Source organism: Mytilus edulis, chromosome 2, assembly GCF_963676685.1.
Source record: "Mytilus edulis chromosome 2, xbMytEdul2.2, whole genome shotgun sequence".
Lineage (NCBI taxonomy): Eukaryota > Metazoa > Mollusca > Bivalvia > Mytilida > Mytilidae > Mytilus > Mytilus edulis.
In genome coordinates this window covers 107,657,120-107,683,331 of record NC_092345.1, presented here as the reverse complement: position 1 = coordinate 107,683,331, position 26,212 = coordinate 107,657,120, and the positions used below count along the sequence as shown (strand labels likewise).

The 26,212-nt window shown below is 32.8% G+C and overlaps 2 protein-coding genes across 4 annotated transcripts in view; one reads left to right on the top strand and one right to left on the bottom strand.

The window, feature by feature from the left end:
* Positions 1-1,803: 1,803 nt before the first annotated feature.
* LOC139511162 (uncharacterized) lies at positions 1,804-4,590 on the top strand. Its single transcript, XM_071297736.1, has one exon. The coding sequence runs from the start codon at positions 1,804-1,806 to the stop codon at positions 4,588-4,590; it is 2,787 nt and encodes a 928-aa protein (XP_071153837.1).
* Positions 4,591-10,848: 6,258 nt separating this feature from the next.
* LOC139513893 (rho GTPase-activating protein 23-like) overlaps positions 10,849-26,212 on the bottom strand; it is a 60,432-nt gene continuing 45,068 nt past the window's right edge. For all 3 annotated transcript variants that reach the window (XM_071302838.1, XM_071302839.1, XM_071302840.1), the window contains 10 exons: positions 23,510-23,593; positions 22,545-22,745; positions 22,157-22,343; positions 21,636-21,790; positions 21,308-21,433; positions 20,016-20,124; positions 18,963-19,126; positions 18,016-18,141; positions 16,750-16,858; positions 10,849-16,021 (listed from right to left, as the gene is read on the bottom strand). In XM_071302838.1, coding sequence (XP_071158939.1) covers positions 14,058-16,021; positions 16,750-16,858; positions 18,016-18,141; positions 18,963-19,126; positions 20,016-20,124; positions 21,308-21,433; positions 21,636-21,790; positions 22,157-22,343; positions 22,545-22,745; positions 23,510-23,593 — 3,225 coding nt within the window. In that variant the 3' untranslated portion in view covers positions 10,849-14,057. The remainder of the gene's footprint in view (positions 16,022-16,749; positions 16,859-18,015; positions 18,142-18,962; positions 19,127-20,015; positions 20,125-21,307; positions 21,434-21,635; positions 21,791-22,156; positions 22,344-22,544; positions 22,746-23,509; positions 23,594-26,212) is intronic.

The following is a 26,212-nucleotide window of genomic DNA, read 5'->3' as shown; positions in this document are numbered from 1 at the left end:
GTAGTTACAGATTTGATCCTAACTAGTAGTAACGGTTACTCCTCAGAAGCAGATCGGAATCAGTTATGACGTAGACAGTAATCATTCTAATCGTAATCATGTTCATTGACCATAACGACGATGAAAGCACATCATATAATGACATTTCGACATCATATAATGAAGTAAATAAAACCACATAATATAAGATTACAAGCACATAATATAATGACACAAACACACCATATAAAGATGTGTGCACATAATATAAGGGAAACTGCACATCATATAATGATATGTTCACATCTTATAAGTATATTTGCACATGACATAAGTATTTGCACATCATATAAGGATCTTTCAACATAATATAAGTATATTTTCACATCATATAAGAATGTTTGCACATCATATAAGTACATTTGTACATCATATAAGTATATTTGCACATCATATAAATATATATGCGCATCATATAAGTATGTTTGCACATCATATAATGATGTTTGCACCTCATATAATGATGTTTACACAGAATATAATGGTGTTTGCACATCATATAAGGATATTTGCACATCATATAAAGGTGTTTGCACATCATATGATGACAAGTCAACATCACATAAAGGTAAATTCACAGCATATAAAGGTAAATGCACATCATATAAAGGTGTGATGATTTTGAATCTACGGTTAAATTGTTTACATTGGTTATAGTTCGGTAGAAGCCTTATTTTATGCATTGTGTATATACTTTAATAAAACATAGAAAAGAGTAAGATGTTTCGCGGGTAAACTTTGGGTCAGGTCAAACGTGAAGGGGTGTTCCAAAGGAAACTGTCAATACGAGTAATGAGACACTTTGGAAGAATACCCCTCCTTCAAGAATGGTACAGCTCCCATCGGGGTATATAAGCAGGAGAGCTTCCTAGCTCAGGGTCGATTGTTAGAAGTCTTAGTAGACTTAAGACCACGGTACGTTGATATTCGAGATCGCTCGCTCGTATATATTATATATTATTACTAAGTGTAATAAAGAACAGGTCGGTGCCTGTTATAAATACGGACTTGTACATTTACAAGCGGAACCGTATTGTACCGTATAGGACAAGTGTGAGTCTGTGTGACCACCTTGTAAAGTACATAATTGTACAAGAGGAACAAAGACAAGTGTGTAAACTTGTAGGGTACATCATTGTACCAGGAGGACAAGTTTGTTCCTGACCCAAGGACAAATTTGTAAGAGTACAAATTTGTACCAGTTGTATATAGATACTTTAAGTAGAATAGTTTATAGATAGTTTATTAAAGATTGCAAAGAGCAGTTGTATATATTTTAGTTCATTGATGTTAATTTATAAATAAAGATTGTTTGTAATATATATTTTGTAAATAGAACAGTTTTGGATCCAGTATCAAACTGGTAACGAACACATTCTAAATAGAAATAGACACGCTTACCCTGTGTACACGTTACATAATTTGGTGGCTAGCGCTGGGATCCAAATAGTTCATTTTTAAATCCATAGTGAAAGATTATATCCAAATTTGATCATCTAATAAACTTATATCCAAACTGTCCTGTGAGAACTTACTGTTCACTTTTGCACAGATCATTTTTGTTCAAACTGTTCACTTTTGCACAGATCAAAATTGTCCTGTTAATGTTTTAAATTTCCCACGGTTTATTTACATTAGGGATTAACGATCGATAGTGGTACAGGCAATTTTGTGATTGACATTTATTACATTGTACATTTATGACATTGTGTTGACATTATTATATTGTGTATGCATGGTTAAACCGCAAATTAAAGTACAAACATGTCTTTTGATGATACAATCGACGAGTACACAAAACAAATATATGATATGGAAGAAGGAACAACTTATAGAAATAGTTTTGTTTCGTCAACACCCAAAGATCAAGGTGTTCGTCAAAAATATAATATTGTATCAAGAAATGATTCGGGTCTGGGATCAAGAGGGTCCTCATTGTCAAGAAAGGAAGAAAATGAAAAAGTTGATTTACCAACATTCAACAACCCGAATACGCACAAAACTGTAAAATTTTCCCAAAATGATTTGAGGGAAGGGGATACTTTGCCTTTACCCATAGACAATAGTTACATTAGGGAAATAGACGAAACTGACAAATCAAAGTACCGACATACTGGTAACACAGATAATTCTGGTGTGAAAATTAAACCATGTCACTATAACGGTAGCACATCATGGACAGACTATTTGTCCCATTTTGAAATGTGTGCACTTGTAAATAATTGGTCGGAAAACCAAAAAGGGTTATATTTGGCGGTATCGTTAATGGGACAAGCACAAGCTGTACTTGGAGATTTACCAAGTGAGAAAAGACAAAACTTTTCCGATTTAGTCAGCGCACTTGAAGAGCGATTCGCACCTTCTAGTCAAACTGAGTTATATAGAGTTCAATTTAAAGAGAGACGTCAGAGAGCCAGCGAATCACTTCCCGAATTGGGTCAGTCAATTCGGAGATTGTCCAACTTGGCATATCCTACTGCCCCATTAGACGTACGCGAAACTCTCGGGAAAGAGCAGTTTATTGACGCGCTCGTTGATTCGGAAATGCGACTTAGAATAAAACAATCGCGACCGAAAGGTTTAAATGATGCCGTGAGACTTGCCGTTGAACTAGAGGCTTACAATAAAGCCGAAAATAACATGAGAGAGGGACGAGGTTATTTACGGCAAACTAATAACGATGATGAATTAAGTAGGGGAGAAAAGATTACAAATAGTGACTCTCCAAACAAAGACATAGCATCATGGATGCAAACAATGGAGAAAAGTCTAAGTACTCTCACGACTGAAATAGCAAAATTAAAATCTAGTGGTACAAATGAGGGACCTTATTATGCTAAAACGAGATATACCCAAAGTAAGAGGACAAATAAGGGTTGTTACAATTGTGGCAAATTTGGTCATTTAGCAAGGGACTGTCGCCTACCCCGAAGAAATCGGAACAATTATAATGGTAATAAGGGGGATGGAACTGTCAAAACATTAATGAAAACTAGGAAACAAAATAACCGTAAGACAAATGAAGGTGCGGTTACAACAGCATCTGAAGATGCTGGTATGTATGTCAAACTAAATGTAGGAGACATTGAAGCCAAGTTTGTGGTTGATACAGGAGCAACTTTGACATTGGTATCTTCCAAGTTATACGATATGTTGACTCCATTAGATAAATCATATCTGAGTGAAGTAAAGACAAGTGTTAGGTCAGTATGTGGCACTAAGCTAGAGCTTCGAGGAAAAGGCAGGTTCAATCTGCACTTCGGTCCAAATATGTTGCAATCTGAAGCTGTTGTGACTGATCTGCAAGTTGACGGTATACTTGGTTTGGATTTCATGAAACGACATAATTGTTTAATTGATGTTAAGAATGGGCACTTTTGTATTGGGGATTTTAAGGTAGATTTGTGTTTTCAGGGATCAATAGGCTGTTACCGAGTGGTTGCTTCAGAAGCGGTTGTCATACCGCCAAGGTCAGAAATTGTCATTAATGGCACGGTTTGCTTAGCAGAAGGTCAGAAATTACCTGCTGACAATGCTATGTTAGAAGCAAATGAACATGCAGGGAAAGACTACATTTTAACTGCTAGAACGTTGGTAAGGTCAGGCGAAAAAGTCCCTGTTAGATTAATGAACACAGAACTAGATCCTAAGACAATTTATCCTGGTACAACTATAGCCCAAATGTCTGGTGTTGAACAAGTACTAGATGGTAATATTGGTTCAAATGAACAGAAACATGACGGACTTAGACCAGATTTACAAGATTTGTTAGACAGGACATCAGATGCATTGACTTCGAAAGACAAACAAAAAGTAAAATCTTTGTTGATAGAAAATCAGAACTTGTTTGCTTCTTCTGATGTTGACTTGGGAAGGACCAATCTTGTAAAACATGAAATCAATACGGGAAACGCAAGGCCGTTTAAAGAACCGCCTCGTCGTACACCATATCATTTGAACAAGGTAGTAAATGACAACCTTGACAAAATGTTACAAAAAGAGATTATTAAAGATATACCTGCACACAAGTTGGCTTGGGAGCTTAAAGAGAAGTTAGAACACTCCCACAGTTTTGTCAGAGGTAAAATAAAAGGGCAAATGCGAAGACAGAAACACTATCACGACCTCAAATTGTCATACCAAAATTTCAGAAAAGATGATGAGGTATACGTCTATTTCCCAGTAAAGAAACCTGTGATGTCTTCAAAACTGACTAGTTTCTGGAAAGGTCCTTTCAAAATTCTCGACAAATATGGTGACATTACATATAAAGTTGACTGTGGATACAGAGGGAAACCACAAGTCATACATGTCGACAGACTTAAGAAAAAGAACAAACAGACATTAAGGACAGAATCGGATAATACCATTTTTGTTCCATTAAACACTGAAAATGATACAGCTGAAAACGACCCTATAGAGACTCCTTATGTTCAAGACATTGCTGTTCATGAGTCAACGTTGCCTGTTGAAGAAACTGAAGAAAGTAGTCACGAAGGGCGCCGTACAAGGCGAAAACCAGCTTGGATGGCAGATTACATTGTTAAATAGATTTTGTACATTTAACTAAATTAACATGTGTATATAGTATTTCTATGTTTTGTCCGTTTTAAAGTTAGTTTTAGACATGCGGGACGCATGTGTTTTTGAGGCGTGGGTTATGTGATGATTTTGAATCTACGGTTAAATTGTTTACATTGGTTATAGTTCGGTAGAAGCCTTATTTTATGCATTGTGTATATACTTTAATAAAACATAGAAAAGAGTAAGATGTTTCGCGGGTAAACTTTGGGTCAGGTCAAACGTGAAGGGGTGTTCCAAAGGAAACTGTCAATACGAGTAATGAGACACTTTGGAAGAATACCCCTCCTTCAAGAATGGTACAGCTCCCATCGGGGTATATAAGCAGGAGAGCTTCCTAGCTCAGGGTCGATTGTTAGAAGTCTTAGTAGACTTAAGACCACGGTACGTTGATATTCGAGATCGCTCGCTCGTATATATTATATATTATTACTAAGTGTAATAAAGAACAGGTCGGTGCCTGTTATAAATACGGACTTGTACATTTACAAGCGGAACCGTATTGTACCGTATAGGACAAGTGTGAGTCTGTGTGACCACCTTGTAAAGTACATAATTGTACAAGAGGAACAAAGACAAGTGTGTAAACTTGTAGGGTACATCATTGTACCAGGAGGACAAGTTTGTTCCTGACCCAAGGACAAATTTGTAAGAGTACAAATTTGTACCAGTTGTATATAGATACTTTAAGTAGAATAGTTTATAGATAGTTTATTAAAGATTGCAAAGAGCAGTTGTATATATTTTAGTTCATTGATGTTAATTTATAAATAAAGATTGTTTGTAATATATATTTTGTAAATAGAACAGTTTTGGATCCAGTATCAAACTGGTAACGAACACATTCTAAATAGAAATAGACACGCTTACCCTGTGTACACGTTACAAAGGTAAATGCACAACATATAATGAAAAATGGGCATAATAAGACAGTGTTGGCGTTCCATAATTGTCCAATAAACCATGAATATGGCCAGACATGTATACCTGACAATTAACTCATACACCACATTATAGTGGTATCTGAGGAATAGACCAAATCACAAAAAACAAACATTGTCCAATAAACCATGAATATGGCAGGACATGTATACCTGACAATTAACTCATACACCAAATTATAGTGGTATCTGAGGAATAGACCAAATCACAAAAAACAAACATTGTTCAATAAACCATGAATATGGCCAGACATGTATACCTGACAATTAACTCATACACCACATTATAGTGGTATCTGAGGAATAGACCAAATCACAAAAAACAAACATTGTCCAATAAACCATGAATATGGCAGGACATGTATACCTGACAATTAACTCATACACCAAATTATAGTGGTATCTGAGGAATAGACCAAATCACAAAAAACAAACATTGTCCAGTGAACCATGAATATGGCAGGACATGTATACCTGACAATTAACTCATACACCAAATTATAGTGGTATCTGAGGAATAGACCAAATCACAAAAGACAAACATTGTTCAATAAACCATGAATATGGCCAGACATGTATACCTGACAATTAACTCATACACCAAATTATAGTGGTATCTGAGGAATAGACCAAATCACAAAAAACAAACATTGTTCAGTGAACCATGAATATGGCAGGACATGTATACCTGACAATTAACTCATACACCAAATTATAGTGGTATCTGAGGAATAGACCAAATCACAAAAATTAAAACATTGTTCAGTGAACCATGAATATGGCAGGACATGTATACCTGACAATTAACTCATACACCAAATTATAGTGGTATCTGAGGAATAGACCAAATCACAAAAAACAAACATTGTCCAATAAACCATGAATATGGCCGGACATGTATACCTGACAATTAACTCATACACCAAATTATAGTGGTATCTGAGGAATAGACCAATCACAAAAAACAAACATTGTCCAATGAACCATGAATATGGCAGGACATGTATACCTGACAATTAACTCATACACCAAATTATAGTAGTATCTGAGGAATAGACCAAATCACAAAAAACAAACATTGTCCAATAAACCATGAATATAGCAGGACAGGTATACCTGACAATTAACTCATACACCAAATTATAGTGGTATCTGAGGAATAGACCAAATCACAAAAAACAAACATTGTTCAATAAACCATGAATATGGCCAGACATGTATACCTGACAATTAACTCATACACCAAATTATAGTGGTATCTGAGGAATAGACCAAATCACAAAAAACAAACATTGTCTAATAAACCATGAATATGGCCAGACATGTATACCTGACAATTAACTCATACACCAAATTATAGTGGTATCTGAGGAATAGACCAAATCACAAAAAACAAACATTGTCCAATGAACCATGAATATGGCCGGACATGTATACCTGACAATTAACTCATACACCAAATTATAGTGGTATCTGAGGAATAGACCAAATCACAAAAAACAAACATTGTCCAATAAACCATGAATATGGCAGGACATGTATACCTGACAATTAACTCATACACCAAATTATAGTGGTATCTGAGGAATAGACCAAATCACAAAAAACAAACATTGTTCAATAAACCATGAATATGGCCGGACATGTATACCTGACAATTAACTCATACACCAAATTATAGTGGTATCTGAGGAATAGACCAAATCACAAAAAACAAACATTGTTCAATAAACCATGAATATGGCCAGACATGTATACCTGACAATTAACTCATGCACCAAATTATAGTGGTATCTGAGGAATAGACCAAATCACAAAAAACAAACATTGTCCAATAAACCATGAATATGGCAGGACATGTATACCTGACAATTAACTCATACACCAAATTATAGTGGTATCTGAGGAATAGACCAAATCACAAAAAACAAACATTGTTCAATAAACCATGAATATGGCAGGACATGTATACCTGACAATTATCTCATACACCAAATTATAGTGGTATCTGAGGAATAGACCAAATCACAAAAAACAAACATTGTTCAATAAACCATGAATATGGCCGGACATGTATACCTGACAATTACCTCATACACCAAATTATAGTGGTATCTGAGGAATAGACCAAATCACAAAAAACAAACATTGTTCAATAAACCATGAATATGGCCAGACATGTATACCTGACAATTAACTCATACACCAAATTATAGTAGTATCTGAGGAATAAACCAAATCACAAAAAACAAACATTGTCCAGTGAACCATGAATATGGCAGGACATGTATACCTGACAATAAACTCATGCACCAAATTATAGTGGTATCTGAGGAATAGACCAAATCACAAAAAACAAACATTGTTCAATAAACCATGAATATGGCCGGACATGTATACCTGACAATTAACTCATACACCAAATTATAGTGGTATCTGAGGAATAGACCAAATCACAAAAAACAAACATTGTTCAATAAACCATGAATATGGCAGGACATGTATACCTGACAATTAACTCATACACTAAATTATAGTGGTATCTGAGGAATAGACCAAATCACAAAAAACAAACATTGTTCAATAAACCATGAATATGGCAGGACATGTATACCTGACAATTAACTCATACACCAAATTATAGTAGTATCTGAGGAATAGACCAAATCACAAAAAACAAACATTGTTCAATAAACCATGAATATGGCAGGACATGTATACCTGACAATTAACTCATACACCAAATTATAGTGGTATCTGAGGAATAGACCAAATCACAAAAAACAAACATTGTCCAATAAACCATGAATATGGCCGGACATGTATACCTGACAATTAACTCATACACCAAATTATAGTGGTATCTGAGGAATAAACCAAATCACAAAAAACAAACATTGTTCAATAAACCATGAATATGGCAGGACATGTATACCTGACAATTAACTCATACACCAAATTATAGTGGTATCTGAGGAATAGACCAAATCACAAAAAACAAACATTGTTCAATAAACCATGAATATGGCAGGACATGTATACCTGACAATTAACTCATACACCAAATTATAGTAGTATCTGAGGAATAGACCAAATCACAAAAAACAAACATTGTTCAATAAACCATGAATATGGCCAGACATGTATACCTGATAATTAACTCATACACCAAATTATAGTGGTATCTGAGGAATAGACCAAATCACAAAAAACAAACATTGTTCAATAAACCATGAATATGGCCGGACATGTATACCTGACAATTAACTCATACACCAAATTATAGTGGTATCTGAGGAATAGACCAAATCACAAAAAACAAACATTGTTCAATAAACCATGAATATGGCAGGACATGTATACCTGACAATTAACTCATACACCAAATTATAGTAGTATCTGAGGAATAGACCAAATCACAAAAAACAAACATTGTTCAATAAACCATGAATATGGCCAGACATGTATACCTGATAATTAACTCATACACCAAATTATAGTGGTATCTGAGGAATAGACCAAATCACAAAAAACAAACATTGTTCAATAAACCATGAATATGGCCGGACATGTATACCTGACAATTAACTCATACACCAAATTATAGTGGTATCTGAGGAATAGACCAAATCACAAAAAACAAACATTGTTCAATAAACCATGAATATGGCAGGACATGTATACCTGACAATTATCTCATACACCAAATTATAGTGATATCTGAGGAATAGACCAAATCACAAAAAACAAACATTGTCCAATAAACCATGAATATGGCAGGACATGTATACCTGACAATTATCTCATACACCAAATTATAGTGGTATCTGAGGAATAGACCAAATCACAAAAAACAAACATTGTCCAATAAACCATGAATATGACAGGACATGTATACCTGACAATTATCTCATACACCAAATTATAGTGGTATCTGAGGAATAGACCAAATCACAAAAAACAAACATTGTTCAATAAACCATGAATATGGCAGGACATGTATACCTGACAATTAACTCATACACCAAATTATAGTGGTATCTGAGGAATAGACCAAATCACAAAAAACAAACATTGTTCAATAAACCATGAATATGGCCGGACATGTATACCTGACAATTAACTCATACACCAAATTATAGTGGTATCTGAGGAATAGACCAAATCACAAAAAACAAACATTGTCCAATAAACCATGAATATGGCAGGACATGTATACCTGACAATTATCTCATACACCAAATTATAGTGGTATCTGAGGAATAGACCAAATCACAAAAAACAAACATTGTCCAATAAACCATGAATATGGCAGGACATGTATACCTGACAATTAACTCATACACCAAATTATAGTGGTATCTGAGGAATAGACCAAATCACAAAAAACAAACATTGTTCAATAAACCATGAATATGGCCAGACATGTATACCTGACAATTAACTCATGCACCAAATTATAGTAGTATCTGAGGAATAGACCAAATCACAAAAAAACAAACATTGTCCAATGAACCATGAATATGGCAGGACATGTTTACCTGACAATTAACTCATACACCAAATTATAGTGGTATCTGAGGAATAGACCAAATCACAAAAAACAAACATTGTCCAATAAACCATGAATATGGCAGGACATGTATACCTGACAATTAACTCATACACCACATTATAGTGGTATCTGAGGAATAGACCAAATCACAAAAAACAAACATTGTCCAATGAACCATGAATATGGCAGGACATGTATACCTGACAATTAACTCATACACCAAATTATAGTGGTATCTGAGGAATAGACCAAATCACAAAAAACAAACATTGTCCAATGAACCATGAATATGGCCGGACATGTATACCTGACAATTAACTCATACACCACATTATAGTGGTATCTGAGGAATAGACCAAATCACAAAAAACAAACATTGTTCAGTGAACCATGATATTGTGGATAACGTCAGCTGTAAAATGTACACTTTCCAACCATTATGTTGGTGTCTGGTCGTTTAGACCCCCAGTCGATACCATATCATCAAATATGGTTGACCTATTGCTTGTAGTATCTGAGATAGGGACTTGACCTTTAACCTTGATCACTGATCTATAAAATAAGGTGGAGGTCAGGTGAATCTTACAATGATGGACATGTAGACTTTGCAAGGACAATGAAGGACAATTAAACCCAAGTGAAGGCAAAACTTCAAACTGGCCATTTATACAAAGTTTGCTAAAAAGTAGTAAAACAGGTGATTTTCTGCTGAAAAATAAGACACAACTTGAATATTGTTTAGTATTTTATTAACTTTCCTCTTCTCTCTTTTACGTGTATGTTAAAATTTCATATACAACAAAGTTTTTAATGATTTAACAAGATAAACTAAATAATATTTAAAACAATAGGAAGACTTTCGGTAATCAAATAAAATGCAACAATAATTTAACACACCCTGTAATATTATTGAACCATTTTTCACAACTTCTGTATTTGATGTTAGTCAGTGAACATTCATACTTTTTACTAGTTAGCTTAATCTATATCAACTGGTACAATTTACTACCATCGGGTTGATATAGGAGACCAGATCAAACCATTTATCTGAGTGGGGATACTAATATACTGGTCTGGTAATGTCAATTATTAATGCACTTGTCAAAACTATTAGGATATTATTTATTCTTACATATGTGTTTTTTTCCTTTAAATAAAAGATATAGAAGATGTGGTATGACTGTCAATGAGACAACTCTTCATCATGTTTATCAAAGTCACAATTTGTAAAAGTAAACCATAAAAGGTCAAGGTATGGCCTTGAAAACATGTCTTTCATTATAAAAGATAATTCATAAAATCTATTAAAAGATAAATTTGCATAAAATATTTACAGAAAAAAAATCATATTTAGCACTACACAATTAATTTTGGAGAGTTTAATCTCAAAATTATACTTTAATCAGGTTTTATTTTAGACAATACATGACTGCATATTAAAGGCTGTTAAAACACTGTTATATGAATTGTCTTCAAGTCCTTTTGTTCCAATTTAAAGAATTGCAAAATTGTGGTTTACTCATATTACAAAGTGTTCATTAAATTTAGGTTTTTAACACTGAAAACTGCATAAATTATACTAAATTTGTCAATTAATATATTTTTTTATTATTCAAGAAAATGGTTTCTAGTGATCAGCTAAAATACTCAATGTTAAGACAAACTTAAAATGTTGAAAAAAAATATCAGTATTTGAAACATTCCTTTAAAAGTGTGATTGCACTGATAAAAACCCTTAATAATGCAACCTATCAGGAGGTGAAAATAGAGGGAGTCCCTAATCCTTGATCCAGGTCCCTTTAAAACAGGTACTTTAATTACTGTAAATTCAGAAATTATTGTGTGTGCGTGCATTTGTTCTTGCGATTTTGTTATTTTAAACTTAAATGCTGTTTTAATTTTTACAATTTTGAGAAAAATCCTGTTTAGTTCATATAAAATATTTCTAAATGACAGTTTAAGTTATTGCGTTTACAACCCTATTGCATTTTTTCGCAATAATAAAAACCTCGCAATAATTTCTGAATTTACAGTACATTTTGTGTATTTGGAAATCAGTTCCAGATTATTTGTTATCTCCCTTTATCTCCCATTCAGACATTAACTTGTTCATCAGCTGTGGTCACACAGTCTTTACAATTCATTTCAGTTTAGCAAACGATGTGTTCAACTGTACTGTCCAGGACAAACTAAAACAAAAGCTTTGTGAAGGGGATCAGGGAAACTCAAAGCTGATCTTCCAAAGATACATGCATGTGAAAACCATTTGACACGAACTTAAAACTCATGTGCTAGTGGTTTATTTATACATCTGATGATAAATTAAGTCTACATATTAACTTAATGAACATTTTCTGTTTAATAGTCACTTTAAGACACAATACATGTCCTTGGACCAGAGTACAACTCCTGTTATTTTCAACCACGGACCATTGACGGGATATGAAAAGAAAATGATTCTGACACGATTTCTTAACATATCAGGCTTGTTTACAATGTTGACTAACTGTCAGAATGTCAAAACTGCTAACATAACATATGAATTAAAACAGTTTCAAATGATAATAATTATCTAACAGTGTGTAACAATGTTTTCTATGAGACAGTGTGTTAAAATATGTTTTAACACTTAAAAAAATATTAACCATGTTAACTATCTGAAAGAAACTTAAATGAGTTTAGAATAGTCTAAAATGTCTAAAAACAGTTAACAAATTAAAATATAAAGTTCTATCTTTATCTTTGCTGTGTAAAAATAGAAGCTAAAATACATCCAAAAAGATGAAAAAATTTTGGGAGAAATTTTGAAAGATAATAATATACAAGTCCAACTTTTGATTGATTAACATTCAGCTTAAAAAAAATATGTCGAAAAAAAAACAAAAAGAAAAAAATATAATAGAGAGATAGTAGATATTATCAATGTTCCACCAAACAACACTTGTGTTACTAAGTCAGAATCAACGGACATCACTGATATTTAGTCAACTTTGTAGGTTTAGTACTTTTTGATCATTAATAGTATTTTTGTGTCAATCAAAGAAATTTAATAATTTATACAAACACAATAAGGACTATGTACAGAATGACAGCTTTGGTTTTAGTAAATGATAAATGTAGTGTCTACCAACAATATATACAATAATGTCAACATTTGCATCTTTAATATTATTGCACTAATAACAGTCTGTCAATGTAAAAACACAAAACTTGTATTTCAACATACCGTAGTTATTCTAGGAAAATTTGATAAAAATGATGGTCAAAAAAACAAAAGTGTAAATAAACTATAGCTAATCATTAACAAACCTTCAATCATAAATGGTGATGGTCAATAGAAATAAAATGAATAAATTAAAAAAATAAAAAATTTAAAATTCACAACATTTTTCGTGTGGCAATGACAGCTTTATTAATGATCTAACTGACCAGCTGACCACAAATGAAATCTGTTAAGCTTTCATGCATTATGACAATAGAAAAAACAAAGCATGTTGAAGAAGAACAAAATGAAGCTAATAGATGACACCATGCAACTGAATACCTCAACTTAAACAAATAAAATTACATAATAAGCAAATAAAAGTAATTAAAATTTGATCAACGAAAAATAACGAAATTTGAGGTAAACAGCATAAAATGATTTCATTATAACATGTATAATGTTAAATTAATTTATAATAATAATCATGATAATGTTAAAAGCTATGTATTGTATTCATGTTAATAAAAAGATGTGATTTTTTAAAGCTTTTCTACTTATATATATAACAAATAACATATAAAAATCAGAACTTTCAAAATATCTGTATCTTAAAAATACCACAGATTATTTTTCTATTTATATAAGTAAAATGCAAAAATCTTAAAATTATAATCATGACATACAAGAAAGAGTTAGCAATATTAAGGACTATTTAGCTATTATAAGTTAATCCTGATTAATAGAATTTTGGGCTATGTTGTTGTGAAAGATCTGGCGTACTTCCACGATGTCGTTCATTGTGAAGCCATTGTTGTAAACTTCTATGACCAACTGGTGATTTAACAACAGGTTGTAACTGGTCCCATGCTGATCTTCTGTTTTCTCCTTTGCTCTGTGTTACACTAACTAAAGCTTTGAAGTGTTCCAGGTCATCAGTACCTCCAACAGTGTGTCGTCTTTTCTTTGGTTTTTCAGATTTTCGTTTCACTGCCGGTGGTGAAGATGACCTGGCCTTAAGAGTTTCGTCCAAACTTCTTTTTTGCGTATGTATCGGAGATTTATCTACATCTATTAGATATAAATGTGGGGGGGAGTTATTGCTGACTGAATTTGACATTGTTTCATTTTTTGTTCTAGAATCCTGAATGGGTGAGAGCACTGTCGACTGAGAAACAATCGGTACAGTAAATGTAACAGTAGAATTTCCAGGATCAATTGGAGCACTATTTGTATTGTTCACATCACTAGAATTGTTTGATTGTGCTAACACACTGTTTGATGGATTACGTTCAAAGCGATAAGCTATTCCTACTTTTGTTTCATGTTGCCGTGGTGATCTATGTAAACTTGGATCTTGATATTGTTTTTCTAACATATCATTACTGCTACAAAGTTTCTTATTTACATGAGAAAGTGGCAGTTGAGGTGGCAGCCTTAGCTGAGTATTTGTATCCTTTTCATTTGAACTGTTAGAACTATCACTTCTATTTAACTTTGAAGAACTGCCATTTAACTTATATTTAGGGTTCACAAGCACTTTTAACTTTTGATCAAATGTGGATGTAAGGTCTGAGAGTAAATCAGAACCATCTTCTGAATCTGTATCCTCATAAGACCTCCTCTTACCGTCCTGTATCATGTCAATCAAAGAATCCAGTGAACCTCGTCGTAACGAATTACTACGACTTAAGTTGGATTTAGATCGTCTATGTGGATAATCTCCCTTTGTGATTTGTAAATGCTGAGAATCTTCATTTGAGGCATATCTAACCCGGCCTGATTTTCTAGAAACTTCTTTTTCTGATTGTTCCAATAACCTCTCAAGGGAATTTGTCCTTTTACCTTTCACTTCAATGTTTGATCCACTCTTTGAAGATCTAGGAATTTTTTCACGTCCATGTTTTCCAACTATACTCTGAATAACAAAATATTTACCACCCCCAGATTTATCCTTTTTATAACATAAAGGTTGCCGTCCTTCTGATGATGAGTTTGAATGATCTGACGACATTGAATCACCACGGTGATGACTTAAACTTCGACCACCATCACTATTTAACAACACAGCACTTAATAAGTCTTCTATACTATGCCTGTCTTCAATTTCCATCTCCTTTTTAGTTTTCATTATATTTTGTTCTATCTTCTGTTTTTCTAATTTTCTACGTTCAAAGTCCCGTTTTCGTTTCTCTTCTTTTTCTCTCAGTGCCCTAGCCTCTTCTTCAATAATTCTCAGTCTATCTATCGTACTCTGACTAACACTAAAACTGCCACTTAATCCACTATGAGAAACTTCTAACTCATCATTCTTGTCCAGAGAATCATCAGAGTAGTGTAATGGTTTCCCATACATACTCTGTGAAGAACCAACAAAATCCCAATCCGATTCCATTATTTCTTGAGACTTTGCCATTCTACGATCATTAGCACTATCTGATTGGCGCACCGGTAATGACATCAGCTTGTCATGTGTAGCTCGTCCTGAGAGCCCAAGTAAATCGGGACTACTTTTAGATGTCGATTCAATTTGACCTTTCATTCTACTCCTATAAACTTCTTGATCAATATTCCGTTCTGAAAATCCTCCATCCAAAACGCTAGAATTTAAATCTTCTGAACTCTTGTCTTTTTCTCCACGTAACTTTTTATTAGCTGCTTGAACAATAGAGAATACAATGTCCTTTGGGTTAACTGTATTGTCTGAAAAATAACCAAGTTAGATTAAACAAAGTATACAGAAGAAAGATTCATTGGTTGTATAGAAATATCATGATAGATGCCAAAATCATTATATAAAACAAAAGAATAATAATTATACATCAGGAGGAACAAGGATTTATAATGACTTAAAACACAAAGAGTAATTATATATCAGGGGGTTCAAGGATTTATAATGACTTAAAACACTTTAGTACTTATATTTTAGGCTGAAAAGACTGTCTACATCTGATAACACCAGTAATTTGTCCAATAAGCCAGGACCATTAGCTGACTTTACATTAATACACATACTTATTAGATCGATGAAAGTTCAGCATTAATAGAATGAAAGGTTGAATTCTGTTGAGCCATTTTGGAGTAGAAATATCAACTTAGTGAGGTGTCAATGAAAGATCAAATTTGGCAAAAGTAATCTGTAGTTGTCACTTCAGCCATGACTGTTAGGCCACACACAATATATAACTAGAAATCTTCAATACCTTATCTCATTAATGTCAAATTAAAACAGGAGAAAAACTGTAAAGATACATAATATATTCATTAAATACTATCCCATAATTTCAAATATAATTCCATTTAAAAATTTCTCCATTCCATAACTATATATTTGCCATTGGTGTGACAATTTAAATGAATATCCAAGGATTTGAAAGACGTTTGGTCCATTTGACATATAAATTCCCCTTCATATGATTTATAAAACCTACCATCATCATCACAGCTGAGTCGAGTAACAGAAGGGTTGGTTGGTGTTTCTGACTGTTCATCAACAGGCACATGGTCATCCTGGTCCCAGGAACCAAAGAACCAGTCATGCTGAAATACAAGGGGGCATCTCAATATACAGAAATACAATAACAGGGGTCATCTCTTAACATACAGAAATACAACAACAAGGTCTATTAATACTGTAAACCAACTTATTTTCCGAAAAACTCCATAGGGCGAGGCTTGCCAAGCTTTTTAAATACTCCATAGGGCGAGGCTTACCAAGCTTTTTAAATACTCTATAGGGCGAGGCTTGCCAAGCTTTTTAAATACTCTATAGGGCGAGGCTTGACAAGCTTTTTAAATAATTTAAATTTAACTGTTGAGAGTGGAGAAGTATTGTAATACACAAGTTATAGTTGTGGAATCTGTTTCTATATTGATTTTTATCCTTCCTTTTTCAAAGATTTGTGGAAAATTGTGTTATTACATTGGTTGCAATGAATTACATTGGTTTCCCAGTTAGATAAAAACCGATAATTTCACATGTGAAATAAACTTGGTTATTTCACTCTCTGACGTCATACAACAATAGGTATTGTCAAGACGTCGATAACGTCAGATCAAAACAAATTGTCAATGCGTAGGAAAAAGATATAGTTTCTTACATTTTCTACATTAATTTCATAATGCCAATGTAATAAAAAGAATAACTAATCGCCGTATTTGAATATAAAAAATAAGACAACTTGTGACCGAACGCCGCTATGGATTAAACTCGTGCTGCGCACTCTTTTCATCCATGCGTCGGTCCCTGTCTTATTTTTGATATTCAAATACAGCGATTAGTTATACTATAATTCTTTATAGGTGACGTCATCAGTGCTTGATGACACCACCTATATAGAACACAATTTTCTTTATTTATGATACAATAGAAATTTCTGAAAACATCAAGAACATTTGACGTTATTATTAAATTTCGACCAATCATTTACCGACAATAATTTTTTTTAGGATGAGGAGAAATATTTTCTCACACTGTTAAAGAAATGAGAAAAAAGCACGAAAATTAGAGAAAAATGAACCAAAAATGTTTTATAATTCCCTACTTTTACCCAATAACATACAAAGTATATTTAGCGAAATGCATGGTTGCATTTGTACATGGTTGCATTTGTAAATAGATGCCATATAGTATTAAAATGTCTTTATTAATAGGCACTGGTCAGACATTACTTTGACCAATGAGGCATTAAACTTACATGTAAAATAATACTCTCTATAATGCGACATTGGTCTGACATATCTTTGACAATGGACGCCATATCATCATCTTTCTTTTTGACAAGTGTCGGTCCAAATACTATAGCCAGATTTCTGGCATCCATCTGAAAGAGATAACCATTTAGTCACAAAAAATATTACAGGATGATAAAAAAAATTCTTTTTGTCAGATTTTTTAATTGTTTTGAACATAAATCAGGTTGTTAGTTTTTGATTTAAATTGTTTTACCTTGTCAATTCGGACCTTGGCATAGTTTTTGCTCATTGTTGAAGTTGTGACCTACAGTTGTTAACTCCTATGTCAATCGGTCGCTTGGAAAGAGTTTTCTCATTGGCAATCATACAACATTTTATATATATAAATATATGTTAAGAGTAGTGCTTTTTTTTCTACATTACAACAATTTCAACCTTGTTTTGGAAAGACAGATAAAAATGGAAATTATTTTTTTCATTTATCATATCGAAATGTTCAGGAATTTGTTTATACCAAATATTGTTACTACATCTAAATGTTTAATGAAGAGCTCTATTCATTTCTTTATTTGGTGTATGAATGTTTGCATACGTTTAGAGTAGTTTCAGATTCCATATATATGGTTTACTTTTATAAATTGTGACTTGAATCGAGAGTTGTCACATTGGCACTTATACCACATCTTCCTATATCTATATATCTTCCTATTTCACTACTTTTTTTTGTCAAGAAAAATTCACTGAACAAATATGTTGCTCTCTTCTTCTGATTGAACATTTTTGTATTTGTAGATCTCCTCCCATTTATTCTGAGCTTTGGAGACCATGATGTACAGAATTGTAATATTATTATTAAACTGATCAGTGCAATTTCTCATCCAACATTGCTTTTTGGTTATTTATGTATTATTAAGACAATCTTTAAAGCCAAAGAGAAATAAATACTAACCTTATTAATATGACCATAACCTGCTACCTTATTTAAATGTTCGGCAATGTGTTTAAAAGTTTCAAAATGATGTTCTGGGAGCTCATGGAGAAGACGCTTCAATTTCAACATTCTTCTTTCTGGGTCTTCTATACGACTGGCATTTATAAAATCTTGGTATAATTCTGAAGAGGAAAAAAATTACATACAAATCACTCATGTCTGCAAAAAAAACAGTGTTAGGACTTTGAAATGTTTTATTCAATTTTAAGCCACTTGCATGTAATATGAGAATGGGAAATAAATTTTTTCAATTTTTCCATTTATAAAGGGATATAACTCTAGAATAGTTAAAGTGACACTACCAAAATTTGAACTTGATCTGTATTTTGTGATAAGAAGCATTGTGTATAAGTTTCATAACATTTGGTTGAGGCAAACTTAAGATAGAGAACAGAAACTAAATATTTTGTGATTTTTCCTTTTATAAAGGGACATAACTCTATAACTCTAGAATGGTTAAAGTGACGCCACCAAAGTTCAAACTTGATCTGTGTTTTATGGTATAAAGCATTGTGTACAAGTTTCATAATATCTAGTTGAGGCAAACTCAAATTAGAGAATGGAAACCAATTTTAGAACGTACGTCTGTACAGACGGACCAGAGTAAAAATGCCCTCTCCACAACAGCAGGTGCATAGTAACAAGAATGTGTGCTTAGTACACAGATGCCCCACTCGCATTATCATTTTCTATGTTCAGTGGACAGTGAAATTGGAGTCAAAACTCTAATTTGGCATTTAAATTAGAAATATCATATCATAAGGAACATGTGTACTAAGATTCAAGTTGATTGGACTTCAACTTCATCAAAAACTACCTTGACCAAAAAACTTAAATCTGCAGCGGGAAAGACGGACGTACTAATGGACAGACAAAAGGACGGACGGACTCACAAACCAGAAAACCTAATATCCATAAATGAAGCATAAAAATCAATTTTCACCCATACTGCACTTTTAGAATGTGTCCTTTGTAGATTATCAAATTTGATAATAAGATAAATGTTTATACCTGATGTTACTAAAGATTCTGGTAGCTTCCTGAAGAATGCCTTTAACAAACTGCTAATAACATTAACATCACACCATTTCTCATGGTCAACATTCATATTGTCTATACCCTACAAAATATAACATTAACATCACACCATTTCTCATGATCAACATTCATATTGTCTATACCCTACAAAATATAACATTAACATCACACCATTTCTCATGGTCAACATTCATATTGTCTATACCCTACAAAATATAACATTAACATCACACCATTTCTCATGGTCAACATTCATATTGTCTATACCCTACAAAATATAACATTAACATCACACCATTTCTCATGGTCAACATTCATATTGTCTATAACCTACAAAATATAACATTAACATCACACCATTTCTCATGGTCAACATTCATATCATCTATACCCTACAAAATAACATATTTCATTAAGTATGAACTAAAATTAATTTTATCTAGTTATCTCATGGTTTCCTTCCCATCAGACTAGAAAGCAGAAAATAAAAGAAGAATATGTCAGAGGACGTAAATGCACCCACTCAATTTGTAATAAAAGAAGAATATGTCAGAGGATGTAAATGCACCCACTCAATTTGGACTATGTCTGTAAATGTTGGTTCTTAACTTTGTGTAAGAGTTTCATTTAATTTCCATGAGGCAAACAATATTTAGCGACCACTTTTCTATAACCTTGCCCTAGTTCAAATTAGAATTCTAGCTATATACATGTATAGTCATCAGTGAAAAAGTGTGTAAACAGTTTTTGTAGCTTTGTTATATAATAAAAGGTTTAATGCATGAATAATTACCTCTTTTAGAATAAGCTACTCTATACCTGCATATGACCTCTTGACCTCTGTTTTATGGAAACACTGACCTTATTAAGTTCCTCGGTCATCATGTTGACTGCGGCAGTGTTACCAGGTACTCTATACCTACATATGACTTCTTGACCTCTGTTTTAATGTAAACACTGACCTTATTAAGTTCCTCGGTCATCATGTTGACTGCGGCAGTATTACCAGGTACTCTATACCTACATATGACTTCTTGACCTCTGTTTTAATGTAAACACTGACCTTATTAAGTTCCTCGGTCATCATGTTGACTGCGGCAGTGTTACCAGGTACTCTATACCTACATATGACTTCTTGACCTCTGTTTTAATGTAAACACTGACCTTATTAAGTTCCTCGGTCATCATGTTGACTGCAGCAGTATTACCAGGTACTCTATACCTACATATGACCTCTTGACCTCTGTTTTTATGTAAACACTGACCTTATTAAGTTCCTCGGTCATCATGTTGACAGCAGCCGTATTACCAGGTACTCTATAAACACCAGTTACTTCTAAACCTCGAGCCTCTACAATCTTTGTACAGAGATCCACAATCATTGGTACGAACTAAAACATAAATATGTAAATACAATATTTGTACAGAGATCCAAAATCATTGGTACAAACTAAAACATAAATATGTAAATACAATCTTTGTACAGAGATCCACAATCATTGGAACGAACTAAAACATAAATATGTAAATACAATCTGTCCCCTCCGCATTATCACCCCCCCCCCCCCCCCCCCCTAGTCATTAAATACCTACATCATTATTAGGTGAAGGGATACAACATTTGATGGGGACACCAAACATTCCTGTCCCCTCAGCATCGTCAGCCCCACCTGATCCTGCAGCATTTGATGTCTTACGAAAACTTTTAATTCTGTCTTTTAGCGTTGTTTTCTGCTTGGAACTGTCATCTATTAAAACAAATATTTTAATATTCAAACAAGTATTAATTAAAAATACTAAAAAGAATTTCATAAATCTTAATAACTTTGTTAGTAGATGAACTGCTGACTCTAAGGACATTTCTATATATTTTCAAAGTTGTTTTTATAACATAAAAGAAATTCTACCATTTCATTATTTATGACTTTAAATAATTAATTACACAGAAATACTAAAAAAAATATTTGAATGAACAAACAAACTTATATATTATTTCTATATTTTTTTTAAAATAGAATTAAATGAAGATTAAGTACATGGTTTATAAGTTGGATATCAAATGCTTTTTACAGTGAACTAGACTTTTTCCCTCTCTTTCTTTATTTTCTCCTTACCTCCTGTCTTTCTATCTTTCCTCTTCATACTTGGGGAATGTGGTATTTTTATGATAGACTTGGTTGACAGACGACTCTTTGGTTTGTGAGGCACCTGTGGGGAACTTTTGACTGAAACTGCTGATGTTTGGGTTGTCATCTCATTGGATTTTCTGATTATTAAGTTGGCACTAAATAAACCTTGATCCTAAAATTCAACAAAAATTATGTTTTTATATATTTTCACTCTTTTTTTTAAGTTAGTTAAACAATAATCAAAGCATGAAAACATAGCATTATCACAAGAAAATAATATTAATAATTTTAACTGAATCATATTTAATTAAGATTTGTCTCCCTTTATTAATATTTCTGCTTAATTAATTAGCATCTAAAAAAACAAACTTACATCAAGATCTGGGTTGTTATTTTTCTGTACAGCTTCAATCCAAGATAACATTGTATCATGATCATCAGCTTGGAACAAGTATTCTGAACCATTGTATGTCTTCAGTCGGAACACATTCCGCTTCTTTGTATAATCATAGGCTATGTCCACCATGGAGGACTTTACAGAGATGGGCTGTTCATCAAAGGCAAACGGATGAGACTGAAACAAAAATATAAGGTTCAATATCATTAAATCAATCTTATAATAATATATGTTGATATGTCTGGCATATGTGTAATTTCTATAGTTGAATTCAAATGACTATATGTTAAAATCTAAATACAATTTTAAATTACATTCTGAACACATGGCAAAATAACAGCAATGGGGGCAGCATGTAAAACTGTTTTGCTTCTTTTGTCATTAAAGTAAATTTGAATAATTTTCCTCTTTTCATTTAACATTGACAGAATTTACTGTGCCTTTAAGCCAGAGTGGGTCATTTGAAGATAATGGCTTTGAGACAAGTTGGTTTACATAAGTGAGATTTTTTCAAGTTTACATGTCAAATACTGCACATCACCAATTTTCATTTATTCTTCTTTTCTAACAATAAAATATATCATAAGTAGGAAACAAAGTTAAGTTAGGATAGTGGCAGAAATACACAACATCTATAAGGAGTATTTCTCAAAAACAAAGTGCGAAGGTCAAACAGAATAAATTTCATGAGCTGCAAGACAACCAAACAAATTAGCTCAATTTTGTTTTCTGTACAGGGAAAATGAAAATATTAAGTATATCATGTTTGTAAATGGTATATATGATATTTAGTCTTATCTTGTAAATGGTATATATGATATTTAGTCTTATCTTGTAAATGGTATATATGATATTTAGTCTTATCTTGTAAATGGTATATATGATATTTAGTCTTATCTTGTAAATGGTATATAATATCTACTCTTTAACTTTCTCCTTACCCCTTCTTTCTTCTCTTTGTTGAGAAATAGTGCATGACCACGTAACTCTACCCAAACAGGTCTCCACGATCTATCACTGTTTCTCTGTAAGACAAAATAGAGTATTATATGAGTTGACAAACAAGGGGTTTATATAATTAAAGTGTCTTAATTACAAGCGAACAATCTCATACAGATAGAAGCAGACATGTTTTTAGGTGTAATTATTTTAGGTGTAATTATTTTGTCGGGTTGCAGTTACTGCCAATTGATTATTGTAAAGTCTAATGTAATTGAACTAGAAGTTTTGTTTTCTTCTTCATAACCAGGTGCTCCGCAGGGCGCAGCTTTATACGACCGCAGAGGTCGAACCCTGAACAGTTGGGGCAAGTATGGACAAAACATTCAAGCATGATACAGCTCTGAATTTGGATTGTGATCAAATTTTTGACATTACATGGTTTTTTTTTACACAAAACAAATGCCAAGATTTTACAAATCCATTAAAGATTTCTTCTTCAAACTTTTTAAATCTAAAATTAAATAGTTGACACAGCATAGGTTTCTGACACAGAATGAATGTGGTCTAATGAACTTAAAAGGTTTTTTTTGCCTTTGAGCAAATCACTATGCTGTTGAATATTAATCCTCTCAAAAAAATGTTTGAAGAAATTTTCTTTTTATTTATGAAATCTGAAATGAGAAAAATTTAACCCCCCCCCCTTTTTTTTCACATCCCCGTTTCCCTTTTTCAAAACTGATATCAATTCAAATTTCTAATGGAGTTTGCAACAATAACTACTCATTTAAATACATCATAAAATATTAAGATGTAAAAAAACTGCTTGTTATCACTGAATGGTAAAGATTATTTAAATTTATCAGTTGGTAGTAAAAAGTGTATATACATTGTATATTGTATATAACAAAGATTTAAGTTGATTCTGGACAAAGAAAGATAACTCCAATTAAAAAAAATTCTTGCTATTGCACAAATAGGATATTTCTTGCTTACTATTCTGGACAAAGAAAGATAACTCTAATTAAAAAAAAATTTGCTATTTCACAATATTGTGCAATTAGATATTTCTTGCCATTGCACAATACTGTGCAATTGAAAAGACTTGCTATTGCACAATACTTAATATAATAATTTTAGATCCTGATTTGGACCAACTTGAAAACTGGGCCCATAATCAAAAATCTAAGTACATGTTTAGATTCAGCATATCAAAGAGGCCCAAGAATTCAATTTTTGTTAAAATCAAACTTAGTTTAATTTTGGACCCTTTGGACTTTAATGTAGAATTTGAAATTTGAAAACAGGACCAAAAATGAAGAATCTACATACACAGTTAGATTTGGCATATCAAAGAACCCCAAGGATTCAATTTTTGATGAAATCAAACAAAGTTTAATTTTGGACCCTTTGGACCTTAATGTAGACCAATTTGAAAACTGGACCAAAAAAACTTCAATAATCAAGAATCTAAGTACATTTTTAGATTCAACATATCAAAGAACCCAACCGATTCATTTTTTGTCAAAATCAAACTAAGTTTAATTTTGGACCCTTTGGACCTTAATGTAGACCAATTTGAAAACGGGACCAAAAGTTGAGAATCTACATATACAGTTAGATTCGGCATATCAAAGAACCCCAATTATTCAATTTTGATGAAATCAAACAAAGTTTAATTTTGGACCCTTTGGTCCCCTTTTTCCTAAACTGTTGGGACCAAAACTCCCAAAATCAATACCAACCTTCCTTTTATGGTCATAAGCCTTGTGTTTAAATTTCATAGATTTGTATTTACTTATACTAACCTTATAGTGCGAAAACCAAGAAAAATGCTTATTTGGGTCCCTTTTTGGCCCCTAATTCCTAATCTGTTGGGTCCTAAACTCCCAAAATAAATACCAACCTTCCTTTTGTGGTCATAAACATTGTGTTTAAATTTCATAGATTTCCATTTACTTAACCTAAGGTTATTGTGCAAAAACCAAGAAAAATGCTTATTTGGGCCCTTTATTGGCCCCTTATTCCTAAACTATTGAAACCAAAACTCCCAAAATCAATCCCAATCTTTCTTTTGTGGTCATAAACCTTGTGTCAAAATTTCATAGATTTCTATTAACTTAAACTAAAGTTATGGTGCGAAAACCAAGAAAATGCTTATTTGGGCCCTTTTTGGCCCCTTATTCCTAAAATGTTGGGACCAAAACTCCCAAAATCAATACCAACCTTCCTTTTGTGGTCATAAACCTTGTGTTAAAATTTCATAGATTTCTATTCACTTTTACTAAAGTTAGAGTGCGAAAACTAAAAGTATTCGGACGCCGGACGACGACAACGACGACGACGCAGACGCCAACGTGATAGCAATATACGACGAAAATTTTTTCAAAATTTGCGGTCGTATAAAAACAAACAAAATACATCTGTTTCTAAGAGTGTTTTTTTACTCCAAATATTTCAGAATGTGATTCTTCTATTGTGTTTTTTATCCAAATAAAAAAATTGCATTGCACTGTTTTGTTTTATCCAAATAAAATAATTGCATTGCACTGTTGTGTTTCATCCAAATAAAATAATTGCATTGCACTGTTGTGTTTCATCCAAATAAAATAATTGCATTGCACTGTTGTGTTTTATCCAAATAAAATAATTGCATTGTACTCTGTCCATCGTCTATATCTGTTTTACATTTTAGATATCCCTAT

What these genes read in the sequence shown, in the direction of transcription:
- LOC139511162 (XM_071297736.1), top strand. Translation starts at nt 1,804, where the DNA reads ATGTCTTTTGATGATACAATCGACGAGTACACAAAACAAATATATGAT.